The sequence below is a fragment of the Haliaeetus leucocephalus genome, unplaced genomic scaffold (assembly GCF_000737465.1).
Source record: "Haliaeetus leucocephalus isolate CR32 unplaced genomic scaffold, Haliaeetus_leucocephalus-4.0 Scaffold848, whole genome shotgun sequence".
Taxonomy (NCBI): Eukaryota; Metazoa; Chordata; class Aves; order Accipitriformes; family Accipitridae; genus Haliaeetus; species Haliaeetus leucocephalus.
Window position 1 is genome coordinate 9,573,703 of NW_010973284.1, and position 14,218 is coordinate 9,587,920.

General features: G+C 65.9%; 2 protein-coding genes across 6 annotated transcripts in view; one reads left to right on the forward strand and one right to left on the reverse strand.

Annotated features, from left to right (window-relative positions):
- SLC6A9 (solute carrier family 6 (neurotransmitter transporter, glycine), member 9) overlaps window positions 1-5,963 on the forward strand; it is a 15,275-nt gene extending 9,312 nt beyond the window's left edge. For 3 of the 5 annotated variants that reach the window (XM_010582493.1, XM_010582492.1, XM_010582491.1), the window contains 12 exons: window positions 399-555; window positions 731-862; window positions 1,973-2,225; window positions 2,299-2,431; window positions 2,810-2,944; window positions 3,025-3,128; window positions 3,208-3,445; window positions 3,547-3,681; window positions 4,019-4,118; window positions 4,371-4,471; window positions 4,670-4,840; window positions 5,077-5,963. In XM_010582493.1, the coding sequence (XP_010580795.1) occupies window positions 399-555; window positions 731-862; window positions 1,973-2,225; window positions 2,299-2,431; window positions 2,810-2,944; window positions 3,025-3,128; window positions 3,208-3,445; window positions 3,547-3,681; window positions 4,019-4,118; window positions 4,371-4,471; window positions 4,670-4,840; window positions 5,077-5,289 (1,872 nt within the window). In that variant the 3' untranslated portion in view covers window positions 5,290-5,963. Of the gene's footprint in view, window positions 1-288; window positions 556-730; window positions 863-1,972; window positions 2,226-2,298; window positions 2,432-2,809; window positions 2,945-3,024; window positions 3,129-3,207; window positions 3,446-3,546; window positions 3,682-4,018; window positions 4,119-4,370; window positions 4,472-4,669; window positions 4,841-5,076 lie in introns of those variants that run through there. The other 2 variants (XM_010582490.1, XM_010582494.1) reach the window with 2 other exon arrangements.
- Window positions 5,964-7,461: 1,498 nt separating this feature from the next.
- Window positions 7,462-14,171, reverse strand: B4GALT2 (UDP-Gal:betaGlcNAc beta 1,4- galactosyltransferase, polypeptide 2). The gene is made up of 7 exons (XM_010582495.1): window positions 14,127-14,171; window positions 11,427-11,813; window positions 10,812-11,047; window positions 10,547-10,737; window positions 10,162-10,284; window positions 8,955-9,059; window positions 7,462-8,797 (listed from the first exon to the last, which is right to left on the reverse strand). The coding sequence occupies exons 2-7, from the start codon at window positions 11,740-11,742 to the stop codon at window positions 8,647-8,649; spliced, it is 1,122 nt and encodes a 373-aa protein (XP_010580797.1). The 5' UTR covers window positions 11,743-11,813; window positions 14,127-14,171; the 3' UTR covers window positions 7,462-8,646.
- Window positions 14,172-14,218: the final 47 nt, after the last annotated feature.

Consider the following 14,218-nt stretch of genomic DNA (forward strand, 5'->3'; position numbering starts at 1 on the left):
ATTGAGGGGGGGCCCCTGCCTCACCCCGGGGGTCCCACCATTCCCCCCCAGCCATGGGCAGTGGCCACCCAGCAGGGCCTCTCTTGCTGGGTGCGGGGAGGGGGGGGCGCGGGAACAGAGGCCCCTTTGTGCTCAGGCGCCCGGACCTGCTTTGTATGAGTCGCAGGCTCTTCCTTTGCTGCAGCCGGGCTCCGGGCAGAGCTATTCATTGGGGGGGCCGCCACCGCCGCCCTCCCCCTCCTTGGCACTGCCTGTGCGTGGCGGGTGGGGGGGCTGGCATAGGGGAGGGATGGGGAAGGATGCCGGGGACCACCCAGCCCCACTCAGCGGCCGTCACCCCTCCGATGGGGCCGGCGGGGGGGTCCCCGGTTGACACACCCCGCGGCATCTCTCCACAGAACGGCGCCGTGCCCGGGGAGCGGGGCAAGCAGGACAAGAGCGTCAAGCGCGGCAACTGGGGCAACCAGATCGAGTTCGTGCTGACCAGCGTGGGCTACGCCGTGGGGCTGGGCAACGTCTGGCGCTTCCCGTACCTCTGCTACCGCAATGGGGGAGGTGGGTGTCGGGGGGGCCGGGGGAGCGGGATGCCTCTGGGCAGGGGCGGGGGCGTGCACCCTGGCCCCGTGCGGTGCTTGCCGGCCCCGGGCTCGCTGGGGTGGTGCGGGGCGCAGGGAGCGCAGCCATGCCCGGAGTCGTTGCCCACTTTCACCCTCTGGTTCCTGCCCGCCAGGTGCCTTCATGTTCCCCTACTTCATCATGCTGGTGTTTTGCGGCATCCCCCTCTTCTTCATGGAGCTCTCCTTCGGGCAGTTTGCCAGTCAGGGTTGCCTCGGCGTCTGGAGGGTCAGCCCCATGTTCAAAGGTAAGGAGCTGCCCGTCCCCACCGGCACACTCCGGCATGGGCCGTCTGCCGGCACAGCCCCTGGCACATGGTATGGCCCCCGCACATCCCGTGTGTCCCCTGCATACACACATCTGGCACATCACATGGCACCTGCGGCTCACACAGCCCCGCACAGGCGTGCCTTGCACGCGCATCACTGCCTGCATTGCACGGGTCCCCTGTGCGCACGCCCACCCCGGGCCACGCTGCCCTGCACACGCAGCCCGCCTGGCGTCCCCTGCACACATTACACACGTCCCTGTGCATGCGACGCATCTCCTGTACATACCCCAGCCCTGCACTGGCATCCACTGCAAGCATTACACACACATCCCTGCACATGCCACACGTGTCCCCAACGTGTCACTCTTTCAGAGGCCGCTTAGGTCACCTGAACACGTTGCAGGTGCCCGTGGCCCCTCTGGCTGTGGGCACTTTGCTATGGTCCTCTCCTTGTACCATAGGCAGTGGGTGCTGTGCCCACGTGCATGGGTGCTGGCCATGCTCGGAGCTTGCCCTGCCGTGGCTGGACCCCACTCCGGGTGCACCTCCTGGCACACCGGTGTGTTCCCATGCTGCCGGCTCCCCTGGCACAGGCCTGCACACTGCCTGCCAGGTGATGTGCCCACATGTCACATCTGAGTGTGGGCAGCCTGTGCACACGCTTCTATGCGCTCTTCTCCGTGGTGTGCTCAGCTTGGGGTGTGTTTCCCCGTGCTTGTGTGGCCTCTGTCACATGCCACCAGGTCGCCGCAGCCCTAAAGTCACCATAGCCAGGAGAGACCCCCACCCAGTGGTTCTCTAGGGCTGCAGAATCCAAGGGTTTGCCTGCAGCCGTGCAGGCCATGCCTCCCCCGTGCATTGCCACGTGTCCCAACGGACCCTCAGCACCACCGGGCTTGCTTGGAGGTAGAGGATCCCATGCACAGTGCTCCCCACCCCAGCGCCACAGCCAGGCCCCGAGCCGCAGCATGGCTGCAAGGCTGCCTACAGTGCTGCATGCCACCCGCCCACCCCCTCCACCCCAACCCCCCGTGCTGCGCGCCGTGCCGCACCATGCCGCTCACCCCTCCCCGGTGCTGTTCCCAGGCGTGGGCTACGGGATGATGGTGGTGTCCACGTACATCGGGATCTACTACAACGTGGTGATCTGTATTGCCTTCTACTACTTCTTTGTGTCCATGACGCGCGTGCTGCCCTGGACGTACTGCAGCAACACCTGGAACACGCCCGACTGCGCGGGGGTGCTGGACGGGAACCTCTCCAGCCGCACCGCCCTCAACCTCACCCGCCTCTTCAACGCCACCCAGAAGCGCACCAGCCCCAGCGAGGAGTACTGGAGGTACCGGGGACGGACGCGGGATGGGGGAGGCGGTGGTGGCGGGGCCCCGCTGACGCCGGCTGCCCCCGTGCAGGAGGTACGTGCTGGACCTGTCGGACGACATTGGGAACCTGGGCGAGGTGCGGTTGCCCCTCCTGGGGTGCCTCGGCGTCTCCTGGGTTGTCGTCTTCCTCTGCCTCATCAAGGGCGTCAAGTCCTCGGGGAAGGTACCTGTGTGTTCCCCCTCTGGGCCCCAGCCCCGTGCGAGGACACGCCCCCTCTAGGCATAGCCCCTCCCCTATTGGGAACGCACCTCCCATTGTAGATGCGGCCCCACCCTTTCTGGACACAGCCCCTCCCCTTTTAGTGCATGCTCCTCCCACTCCGGGAAAGGCCACACCCCTTCTGGGCACAGCTCCTCCCATGTGGCCATAGCCCCTCCCCCTGGACCATACCTTCTCCTCCTGGTCCATTGCTCCCCTCTGGACCATAACCCCTCCCCTGGTCCATAGCCCTTCCCCCAGCCCATAACCCCACCCCATCCCAGGCCACACCCCTCATCTGGCCCCACCCCATCCCCACCCCACTGAGGTGCCGTCCCGCAGGTGGTGTACTTCACGGCCACCTTCCCCTACGTGGTGCTCACCATCCTCTTCGTGCGCGGCATCACGCTGGAGGGGGCCCTCACCGGCATCATGTACTACCTGACGCCCCAGTGGGACAAGATCCTCGATGCCAAGGTGAGTGGGGACGAGGGACGGCGGGTGGCTGGGGGACAGCAGGACTGGGAGGCACAGCACTGACCACCCCACCGCCGCAGGTGTGGGGTGACGCGGCCTCGCAGATCTTCTACTCGCTGGGCTGCGCCTGGGGTGGGCTCATCACCATGGCGTCCTACAACAAGTTCCACAACAACTGCTATCGGTGAGTGCCTGGCTGCGGTCCCCCTGTCCCCCCACTGTCCCCCCAGGCCTGCCGCCGGTCTTGACCCTTCTCCCCACAGGGACAGCATCATCATCAGCATCACCAACTGCGCCACCAGCGTCTATGCCGGCTTTGTCATCTTCTCCATCCTGGGCTTCATGGCCAACCACTTGGGGGTGGATGTCTCCAAGGTGGCCGACCACGGCCCCGGCCTGGCCTTTGTCGCCTACCCTGAGGCCCTTACCCTGCTCCCCATCTCACCTCTCTGGTCCATCCTCTTCTTCTTCATGCTCATCCTCCTGGGGCTGGGCACACAGGTAGGTCATGGTGGGGCAGTGTGGTGGGGTCACCGTGTTGGGGTGGGGTGCCATGGTGGGGCCAAGGTGGTGACATGCTGCCCCGTCTGCTCCACCCGCAGTTCTGCCTGCTGGAGACGCTGGTCACGGCCATCGTGGACGAGGTGGCCAACGAGTGGATCATCCGCAGGAAGACCTTCGTGACGCTGGGGGTGGCCATTGCGGGCTTCCTGCTGGGTGTCCCGCTCACCACGCAGGTAGGTGACCACGGGACTGTGGTGACAGGGTGCCTTGTGCCTGTGCCATTGCCATGGCAAAGTTGCCTCACTGACACCATTGGCCATGTCCATGTTGTTGCCATGACCACCCCGGTGGTGGTGGCGACACCCAGGGCCTGGTGTTGCCATGCCGACACTGGCAATGGTATCCAGACTAAGTGTCACCATGCTGACGCTGGCATTGGGCGTTGCCATGCCAACCGCGGCGGTGGTAGCCGGGCTGTTTGTTGCCGTGCCGCCCAGCGCGCCTGTGGCGCTGCCCTGCTGACGGCGGCAGTACCGCCAGGGCAGCCGTGCCAATGGGTCCCTCTCACAGGCGGGCATCTACTGGCTCCTGCTGATGGACAACTACGCTGCCAGCTTCTCCCTGGTCGTCATCTCCTGCATCATGTGCGTGGCCATCATGTACATCTACGGTAGGTGCAACCGCCTACGGCCAATCAGCCAACCGGTGGGTAAGGGGGTGTGCTAACGTCTAGCCAATCGGGTTTGCTGCGTGCTAACTGGCAAGGCCGTTGGCCAGTCAGGGCAGCCGTGACTTGAGGAGCCTGGTGGGTCCCACCGGGCGGGTGCTGGAGTGGGTGCTGGGCAGGGCTGGGAGGGGGCTCGGGGTCCCGCCGGGGCCCCAGGCCAGCCACGCCAGGGCTGATGGCCACTTGTCCCCCCAGGGCACCGCAACTACTTCAAGGACATTGAGATGATGCTGGGCTTCCCACCTCCGCTCTTCTTTCAGATCTGCTGGCGCTTCATCTCGCCCGCCATCATCTTTGTGAGCATCGCGACCATGGGGCACGGGGTCGTGGGAGGAGGGGGCAAGGAGTCCACCTGGACACCCCACTCACCCACCCTGGGGAGGAGGGTGCTGGGCTGCAGGAGGGCAGCAGGGATGGGGCAGAGCAGGGCGATTGGGGGCGCGCAGAGCAGGCTGGCTGCTCCCCACCGGCTGATCCTGCCTGTCCCTCCCCAGTTCATCCTGGTCTTCACAGTGATCCAGTACCGGCCCATCTCCTACAACGACTACGTCTACCCGACCTGGGCCATCAGCATTGGCTTCCTCATGGCGCTCTCCTCCGTCATCTGCATCCCCATCTATGCCATCTACAAAGTGTGCCGCTCCGAGGGGGACACACTGCTGGAGGTGGGTGGCCAGGGGCTAGGCCCCCTTGTCCATGTCCCACCTGGGGCTGCCTGCAAGGCTGTCCCCCACCCCACTCGAGCTGTCAGCACCCCGCAGTGGCTGTGTGCAGGCAGCATCCGTGGGGCACCCCATCTCCAGGCACCCCTGGGAGCCAGCCGCTGGCATGTTGGGGGAGGCTGGGGCAGGGGAGCATGGTGGGTACTAACCCTGTCCTTGTCCTCTCCCTTTCTCTCTAGCGCTTGAAAAATGCTACCAAGGCAAGCAAAGACTGGGGCCCAGCGCTGGCAGAGCACCGCAGCGGGCGCTACGCCCCGGCGTTCAGCCCATCGACCGAGTCCCACCTGGAGGTGCAGCCCCTGCAGCCGGAGAAGGGCCGGAGCGAGGCAGTGGCTGCCTCCCCCGTGCAGGGCAGCAACGGCTCAGCCCACAGCCAGGATTCCAGACTGTGACCCCCCACCGTCCCCGCACCCCCTCTAACCCTTCCCGCGCGGTGACACTTTCGCACCTTCCGCTGGCGGAGCCTGGCTCCGGGCCGCACCGGACCACGGGGGGCTCTCAGCGACCGTCCCCGAGACCCCCCACCTCCTCACCGGTTAACCCCCCTGCCCCCCCCCGTGGCGTTCGTTAACCCTCGTGTTTACGGTAACCTTTGTGCGCGACGCTGGGACAAGAGAGGAGGGGGCACAGCCCCGGGAGGGCCGGGAGCCAGAGGCACTTTGCAGGGGCCCTGCCCCGGGGGGATGCACAGGATGGGGGGAGCGGGATGCCCCCCAGCTCCCAGCCCCCCCGCAGCCAGGCAGCCTGCGCCGCCGTGGGGCACCCTCCTGGCCTACCCACGGGGATGGCGTGGGATGGGACTGGGGCTGGGGCATGCCAGGACTGCCCGTGGCCATCCCAAGCTGTGTGTGCGCATGGCCGTCGTGGCAGGGGCTGGCACTGCAGGGACCCCCCAGCCTGGGTGGTACCCGCTGTGGCTCAGAGCCTGCAGGGCCTGGTGTCCCATGGGTGGCCGTGCCCAGGGACGGTGCCAGGCACCGGCCCAGCACAGGGAGATGGGGGCAAGCACACTGCCTGCACCGGCAGTGGGAACTCATGGCACAAGACATAAGCACTTAGAGCACACGTATGCATGCACGTGTGTCCCTCGCAGACACGGTATGGGCACACATGTGGCATACGTGAGCATGCACATATGCATGGTACCCCGGGGCTGTGCAGGTGGCGAGCTGGTATGCCCCCGCCATGTACCCCTCCACCCTGTGGCCCCACTGGGGGCTGTGGGTGCCCGCCTCAGTGGCCAGGCACTGCCCGCAATGCTGGGCACAGCTGTAAACAGTGTGGGCACAGCCCAGCACTGCTGCCTGCCCCGCGGTGGGGCAGGAGGCTGGAGAGCACTTAAGCCTGGCCAGGGGGTGAGGGGGCAAGGCTGGGGGTCCAGCTCTCCCCGGCAGCCAGCCCTGGCACAGGCAGGAGGGGACCTTCCATGGTGCTACGGGGGAGCAGAATGGACCAGCCCCCCCCCCAGCTGCTGCTAGCGAGAGGTACCAGTGGAGACACGGAGGGCTGCACCAGCCCACTTGCTCCGAGCCATCTGGGGACGCTCAGTCCCCAACCAGTATTAGCGGAGCAGGATGCACTGGCAAAGGCCGGGCGGTTTTAAATCTGTCTTCCAGCTCCAGCCAAAGGGCTTGGAGCTCTCGCTTCGGGGTGGATGGGGTGAGACCCTTCCCACCCCACTGCTCCCCTCCCAGCCAGTGCCCTGTGCTCCCCATGCCACAGCCCCGAGGCTGGCACAGGGACACGGTGCGGCTTGGCACGGTGGCAGGAGGCGGTGGGCGGTGGGCGCTGAGCCCCGGTAGGATGTTCCAGCTCCCCGTCCCTGTCCCGAGCCCCCCGCTGTGCTGCGGTGAGGGGTGCAGGTTCCCGCATGGTGCCCGTGCCCTGCCCCACGTGTCACGCTGCTACTCTTCACCTCTAATTGTTAGCAATAACGCGCGCGTCCCTGGGCAGCGCTGCCTGTGCCAGTGTCTCTCCCGGTGTAGAGTTCTAAAGTATCTAGATTTTAATGAGATTTATATTCCTGAGGCCGTGTCCCGCTGTGCCCTTCTTTGGGGACCCTGGGGAGGGTGGCGTTGGAGAGTGGGCGACCGTGTCCCATGGGTGCAGCCCTTTCCCCCTTGGATGCCCAGTGCTGGCGCTGAACAGCCAGGCTGGGTGCTGGGGAATGTTCCCTTGCCTCACTTGGACCTACAAAGCCAGCCAGAACGAGGGCAGAGGATGGGGGGCAGGGGCTTGTCCCTGCTGGGGGAGACCGCTGTCCCCAAGGGGAAGGGGGGCAGCAAGTGTCCACTGCACAGTGAGGGTGGCTTAGCCCCACGCATGCCCTGAGCACCTTGCCCTAGCTGGGGCTGGGCACCTTGCAGGGCAGGAGCCCCCCAGTGCCGCCACAGGGCTGGGCGAGATGGGGGGGTGCTCCAAGGGGGGTGGGGGGGAACCTCTGCCTCCCAGCCTCCAGCTGGAGGTGGCAGGCAGGGCTGGCCCCCAACCCCACATCCCAGTGGATGCTGAAACTGCCCCATCTCATGGTGATTTCTGCCCCCCCCCCCGAACCTGGGCCCGCAAACTTTTGAAACTTTTATTAAATACAAAAACCCCGGTCTCTACGACCGAACGCTGCATTCAACGTACGCTGAAAAAAAGGGTCAGACATTCAAATGTACAAAAGTCGCCGGTGCCCCCCCGCCCTGGCGTGCTGCCCTGCTCCCAACCCCACTGCTCCCTGCCCCCCGCGGGGTGTGGGGGGGTGCCGGGGCTCCCAGTCCCATGGAGGGGCACGGGGCGCCCGCCCTGCACGGCCCCAGCCTCTCCTGCCTGCAGCTCCTCTGCCCCAGGCCTGGAGGGGGAAAGCCAGAGAAAAGGGAGACCTCGATGGCCCCCAAGCCGCCTGTGGGGCACCCACCGCTGGAGGGAGCTGTGGTGCAGCCCCCCCACCAGCCTCTGCCAAGAGGGGCTGAGGGGGTTCAAATGAGCCCCATCCCCCCCAAAGCGGGGAGGGCAGGTGAGGGCAGGCACAGGCAGGGTCTGCACACACACGCAGCATCTGCCTTTGGCGGGGGGATGGCATATGGCTGCCACCCCCCAGCCCTGGGGAAACTGAGGCACAGCGAGGGGCGTTCGCTAACCCGAGGTCTCTGTTTAGCAGAGCTGAGACGGGGCCCGGCTCTAAGCACCAGACTAAAGCAGAGGAAGACAGCGAGCCACGTCTGTGTGCCCAGCAGTGCAGGCAGCACCCAGCTGGGGCGGCACCGTCCTGCCTGCTCGGAGGGGCCTGGGCTGCTCCCACCCCCGGCCAGGGCAGCAGCGGCTCCAGCGCTGGCGAAGGGGGAAGCCTGCACCCCGCTTCTTGCAGCACTGGTGGGGACCCCCCCCAGCTCTTCCAGAGCAGCAGGATCTCACCCTCCCTGCCCAGGGTGCAGGCAGCAGCTGGCATGGGCAGGGGGCTCCTCGCCAGGGCTGGGGCTGCCCCCTCCCTTTCTGCCGGGAGCCACACATGGGGCAGCCGGGCTCATCCGCCAACACACCGAGTATGGGGCGGGGGTCCTGCAAACACACTCGTGGGGACAGGGGGGACAGAGAAATCCTGGGGACCGAGGGGCGGGCTGGGGGGCAGCCGTCTCTGGAAGGCAGCAGAGTAGGCAGAAAACATCCCCATCCAGTCCTGGCTCTCGAGCTGGGGCAAAACCCGCTGTGCCCAGCCAGCCTGGACACAGAGCTGGCTCCCGGCGGCTCTGCCGGCGGCGTGAGCACTAGCCCCGGGCCAGGCGGGGGGGCGGCCTGCCAATCTCCACCGTGATGTTGGTGTACATGGGCTGGCGCGAGACCTCCACCAGCCGGTACTGCAGCGAGCTGATCCCATCCCGCTTCATCGTCATTTTGGTGTTCTGAATCTTGGTGAATCTGGTGGAAAGGGGAGTGGGATGAGGCGAGGGGGGGCCGGGGGCTTGCCATGGTGCCAGGCCTCCGAGGGGGCGAGCAGAGCAGTGGAGCCAGCAGCCGGAGAAGGCCCAGCGATAGCCCAGCGTCCCGGCTGCCCCGGTCCCTGCGGCTCACTCACCTCTGCGGGTTGGGCTCGTTGTGTTTGTCGCGTTCGTGCTTGATCATGCGGTATCTCCCGATGCGGATGTCGGGCCTTGATACCTTCATGCCGTTCAGGGAGATGCTGGGGGCCAGGAGCAGGGCGGGGATCAGTGTGAGAGCACCAGGGTGGGATATTCCCCAGCCCAGAGACCTCCCGAGTCAGCCCCCAGCCCAAATAAACCTGTCCCTGGTGAAACAGGGCTGTGCCAAGCCAAGATGAGCAAAGCCAGACCACGGCTGGGCCAGTGCCACAACTGAGGGTGCCGCGTGCCCCAAGCACCGCTCCTGCCTGGCAACCTCCAGCTCCGCAGGCCAGCAGCTGCGGTCAGCCTGCACCGAGCACACGCTGCTATCCGTCCGTCCCTCCCTCCGCAGCCCCTGCCCTTTACATTCTCCAAATGCCGGTGCCCAGCCCTTCCCTTGGGGCCCTCCCCACATGTTAAGGGCTGCCTGAAGCTCTCCCAGAGCTTCACACGCTGCTTGTTCCCCACTCTGAGCCCACCCTGGATGGAAACCGCAACTGTGCCACCCTGCCTGTGGCACCTGCGAGGGGTGTTTTGCTCGCCTGGCCATTACGAGCTGGCTGTGCACCACTGGCCATGCGTTTCTCCTCTTGGCAGCGCCCGGGGGAAAACCGTGGGAGATGAGGCAGCAGCCGTCCGGCTCCAGCACCCAATGTGGGGTGCATGCGGGGGGGATTCGGCTCCAGCTCTGCATGTGGCTGTGCTGCAGCCTGCCGGCTGCCGGCAGAAATGCCTGTTTGGCTGCTGCACAGCCGCCACCAAGACGCTTCCAAGTTTTGCATCCCAGCCCTGGATGCTTCCAAGTTTAGCATCCCAGCCCTGGCCTGGAGCAGAGCCCGCAGGCGCGCTGCCCCGCTGGCGCAGCTCATACCGCGGCGGGAAGGAGCTGGGCCCCACCGCGCCAGCGGGGTTTGGCCACAGGGAAGGCACGTGGGTGCTCCACAGTCCCCCAACACCCTGGGAGGGTCCAGTTCTATCCATGAGCGTCAGCAATCCTCAAGTTGGAGGGTAATTAAATTCCTCGCCGCCATGTGGCATGCCCTGTGCACGTCCCCTGCAAAACCGGGAGCCCTGGCGCTGGTGAGGGTGCCGGGTCGGTGCTCAGCAGGGAGCCCCCAGCACACCCGAACCAGCCGGTGCTGGCAGGGGGTTGGCACCTACCGGTTAAAGATGTCATCGTCCTCTCCTCCCCAGCCCCAGTACTCGTTGGGAAAGCCGTTGATCTTCAGGAACTGGGACTTGCTCAGCCCAGAGACGCCACCGAAGTAGCCGGCATAGGGCAGCCTGCAGGTTGACAGCAAACAGGTCAGCCCCAGGGACAGGCAAGGATGGGGTTCAGCCCCACGGGGATCCCCAGGGACAAGCACCAGCCCTCCCCCATGTCACCCACCTACCCAGGGCTCTGTGCCCTCTCCCATCCCATGTCCACAATTTGAGCCAGCAACTGCCCCAGGTGACAACCAAGGTTGGTGCCCCTGGTGTCATCCCAGCAAGGCCACCCCAGCCCTGCCCAGATGGAAACGCCCCAGGCCCTCAGGGCACCCACCTGAACCCAAACTTGTCCATGCCAACGGCAAAGTGCCGCGGCTGCTCGTAGCAGCGATAGAGGTTGCGGTCGTCCATGGGGATGAGGTCCACGTCGCTGAAGATGAAGCAGTCATACTCCTCGTCGTCCTTGAGCGCCTCCAGGAACCCCACATTGAGCAGCTTGGCCCGGTTGAAGGTGTCCTCGCCAAACTGCAAGGCAGAGCTCAGCGATGCCTGCCTGCCCACCGTGGCCCTGCCATGCCCTCGCCCCTGCCCCGCCTCACCTGGTTGATGATGTAGATGCCATAAGCCACCTTCTGCCGGCGCAGGATGGGGTGCAGGTAGTGCAGCCAGTACTTGAGGTGGTGCTCGCGGTGCCGGAAGGGGATGAGGATGGCCACCTTCTGCCGGGGCAGGCAGTCGGGGGGGGTGTACTTGCCACCCTGGCGCACGTCGGGGTTCTCCCGCTGCACCCGCTCCATGCTCATGGGAGAGCTGAACTCGATAAGCAGGCGCCCAACTGCAAAAGGGAGGGCAGGGTGATGCCCGCAGGACGGGACATGGTCAGGGTCATGGTCACCCGCCGCTCCCGGCCAGGCTGGCAGAGCAAACAGCAAGGGGGACCTGCAAGGGGGACTGGCACTGCCGAGGGCAGAGGACGCCCAAAACCTTTCCCAAACGGGGCCAGAGAGACTGGTCAAGCCGCTAACAAAACCTGAAACCAGCTGTCCTGCTACCAGTTCCAGGCTGGGGTTTCTCCATTGCTCCATGCCTGGGGACCACCAGGAAGCCATGCCCAGGGCCCACGGGACGAGGATGCCACCCACGGGCACCCACCTCAGCCCCACGCTCGGAGCCAGAGCCCAATTCCCCCCCCACGCTCACTCCACATGTCTCACCCAAGCCGGGAGGTGTCTCCTGGCAGGGCTGCAAGGGCTTCTCGGTGGCAGACTGGTTGATGCTGGGCTTGGCGCTGGGGGACGGGGCCTCAGCACCGGCTGGCCCATAGCTGGGGACGGTGCTGTTGGGGCGGGAGGAGTTGGAGAAGGGGTGGGCGCGCGAGGCATTCCTGGCGTTAAAGCGGCTGAAGAAGTCCAGGTGCTGCGCATAGACATCGAAGTAGAGGATCATGATGATGACGAAGTGGAGCAGGCAGAGCAGCAGCACGGCCTTGCAAATCCTTTCCAGGGTCACCCCCAAGAGCAGCCTGGTCATCTTCTGGGCACGGGCAGGCAGACATGTGCGCTCAGCGGGGCAGGGGGGCGGCTCCAGCCACAGTCCCGATCCTGCCAAGATACCCCATGCTCAGGACACTGCGAGCCTGAGCCCCCAGCCCCAGCCCGAACAACACTGGGGCAGTGGGAGCAGCGCAGGCCTGATGCAGAGGTGATGGGCTTGCACATCGGTATGCCAGAGAGCACCCTGGGGTGGATGCTGCGCTCGGACCCCTTCTCTGAAGGCACAGCCCTGAAGACGCAGGAGGTCCCCAGCCCCACGCAGCAAGTCTCCTCCCTGCTTTCCAAGGCCAAGACCAGGCCAGACCCACTCCCCGTCCCCATCACTCCCCCAGCAGGGGACGGGGATGCCCCCACAGGTGCTGCAAAGAGCCTCTGTGGAAGCTGGCCCCTTGGAGAAGGTCATGCTCTCCAAAAACACAGCCAGTTTAGGGCATCCCAAGGGCACTGTGGGTCCCCCCACCAGCAAACCCTTTCTGAGGCACCCCATTTCCCTGCTCCCCATCCCACCCTTCCCGCAGTAGCACCGATGCGAGCACCATGCTGTCGGGGGCCCTCCTCGGGGCGAGCAGCTGCGCGGCAGACACCGAGTGGAGCCGAGCAGGACATCCCGGCCCCTGGGGTGGGGGTCTCAGCCATGTCCAGGGGGGTCCAGCTTACAGCCAGCAGCATGGGTCATCTCTCCTCCTGCTGCTGGTGGTGAAGTTCCCCAGGACGGCAGGAGCCGCCGGGAGCCAGGGTCCCCTTATCTCGCACATGACACCTGGAGCTGGGCCAGAGCCCTGCCGGGAAGGCAGCTGGGAGAGTCACCAGAGAGCCCCAGCTGAGCCAAACTGTCCATCCCTTCCCAGCCCCGCCACTGCTGGGGCTCGGCCTGCAGCATGGCCGTCCACCCCAGTACCTGCCCTGGTCCCTGCCCCAGTCCCCGCTCTCAGGGAAGCTGCTAGGACAGGGCAAGGCAACCGCATGGGACAAGCATGGGCGTTCGCAAGGCCCTGGGGACCCTGGGACAGGCCAGTGCCACTGCAGGGACCCCTGGGGGACCCTGACGGCCAGGGAACTGCAGCAGGACCCCCTGGCAGGAGCGCAGCTAGGACCCGAGGGTGCTGGCAACTGGCCCAGGGCTTGGGGCCAGCCCACCGGCAGCTGCCAGCCCTGGCCAGTGGGGCCCCCCGGGGAGCCGCAGGGCACTGGAGCCGGCAGTGACGGCAGCACTGGCCGGGAGCGGGGATCGGAGCCGGGGTGCGAAGCAGGACCCCCCGCCCAACCCCACTCCGGCTGCCCTCTCCCAGCCCCAGGGCTGACCCCGGCAGGCAGCAGGGTACAGGCAGGAGCCCACCGCAGGCAGGGAGGTACTGGAAAAGACTCTGGGCCCAATGCCCCAACTGTGTCCACCCTCTCTCTCTGCAGGATGCAGAGTGGGGTCCCCACGGGCAGGGGTCTCCTGGCACGCGCCAGCACCCCAACCCCTCACCCAGACTTTTTTCTAGAAAGTGACCCTCTGGAGAAAAGCCAGCTTTGCCATTATCTCCCAAACCTTCTCAAAGTCATGGTGCCCTGTCACCCAGCACAGCCCTTGACGTAGGGACCTGCCTGCCCCCAGTGCTTGCCAAAAACCCTCCCCAAAAATCCTTGCAGCAGGCAGCACATGGAGCAGCGGTGTCTGGACAGCCAGGCAGTGAGGTAGGCGCTAGGGAAAAATAAGAGCGGGTTTTAGGGACCCTTTAGCAGGGCGGTCCGCAAAGCGAGTAGAGAGTGATGCTCGACAGGAACAAAAGCGAAGCACTCCATCGAACGGCGGCCACAGGATGCCACGAACGTGAGTGGGCTTAAAAACACCCGCTTAAGCGGGGGGCTACAAAATATGATGTCATCTCCCCCCACCCCAGCACCTTCGCAGGGTGCGAGAGGCCGAAAGCAAACGTGGGGCTGGGGAGCCTGTCCCCAGGGATTCACCCCAGTGCCATGGGGCTGGTGATGCTCGTTTTGGAGGGGATGCTTGTCCCTATGGGCTCTATCCTTCTTCCCGCAGGACATCCCTGGGCCGGGAGGAGGGAGGCGCGGGGGGGAACCGATGGCCCCGGTGCCACCAAGGTGGCACCGGGGCCATCGGTTCCCCCCCGCGCCTCCCTCCTCCCGGCCAACAGCAGGGCGAGGGGGCACATTCGGCACACACCCCCCTCCCAATATTTCCCAGACCCCAACACACAGAAAAACTTATTAAAAAACCGAGAAACAACCTCAAAAAGAGGCTTTTTTCCCCAGCCGGGGCGGTGCCACCCAGAAGTGACCGGAATCGCGTCCCCCGGGTCGCCTCCCGGGCCTCCCCCACCCGGCCAGGCCTGTCCGCGCCGCTCCACTCACCGCGGCCTCGGGGCTGCCGCGCCGCCCCGGCGCCGGTCAGCGACCCCCGCCGCCTCCTCCTTCTCTTCCTCTTCTTCCTCCTCCAGCCCCGG

What these genes read in the sequence shown, in the direction of transcription:
- B4GALT2 (XM_010582495.1), bottom strand. Translation starts at nt 11,742, where the DNA reads ATGACCAGGCTGCTCTTGGGGGTGACCCTGGAAAGGATTTGCAAGGCC. An exon ending in GGAGACACCTCCCGGCTTGG is followed by an intron (nt 11,048 to 11,426) that starts GTGAGACATGTG and finishes TCCCTTTTGCAG; the next exon opens with TTGGGCGCCTGCTTATCGAG. An exon ending in GACGATGACATCTTTAACCG is followed by an intron (nt 9,060 to 10,161) that starts GTAGGTGCCAAC and finishes CCTGGCCCCCAG; the next exon opens with CATCTCCCTGAACGGCATGA.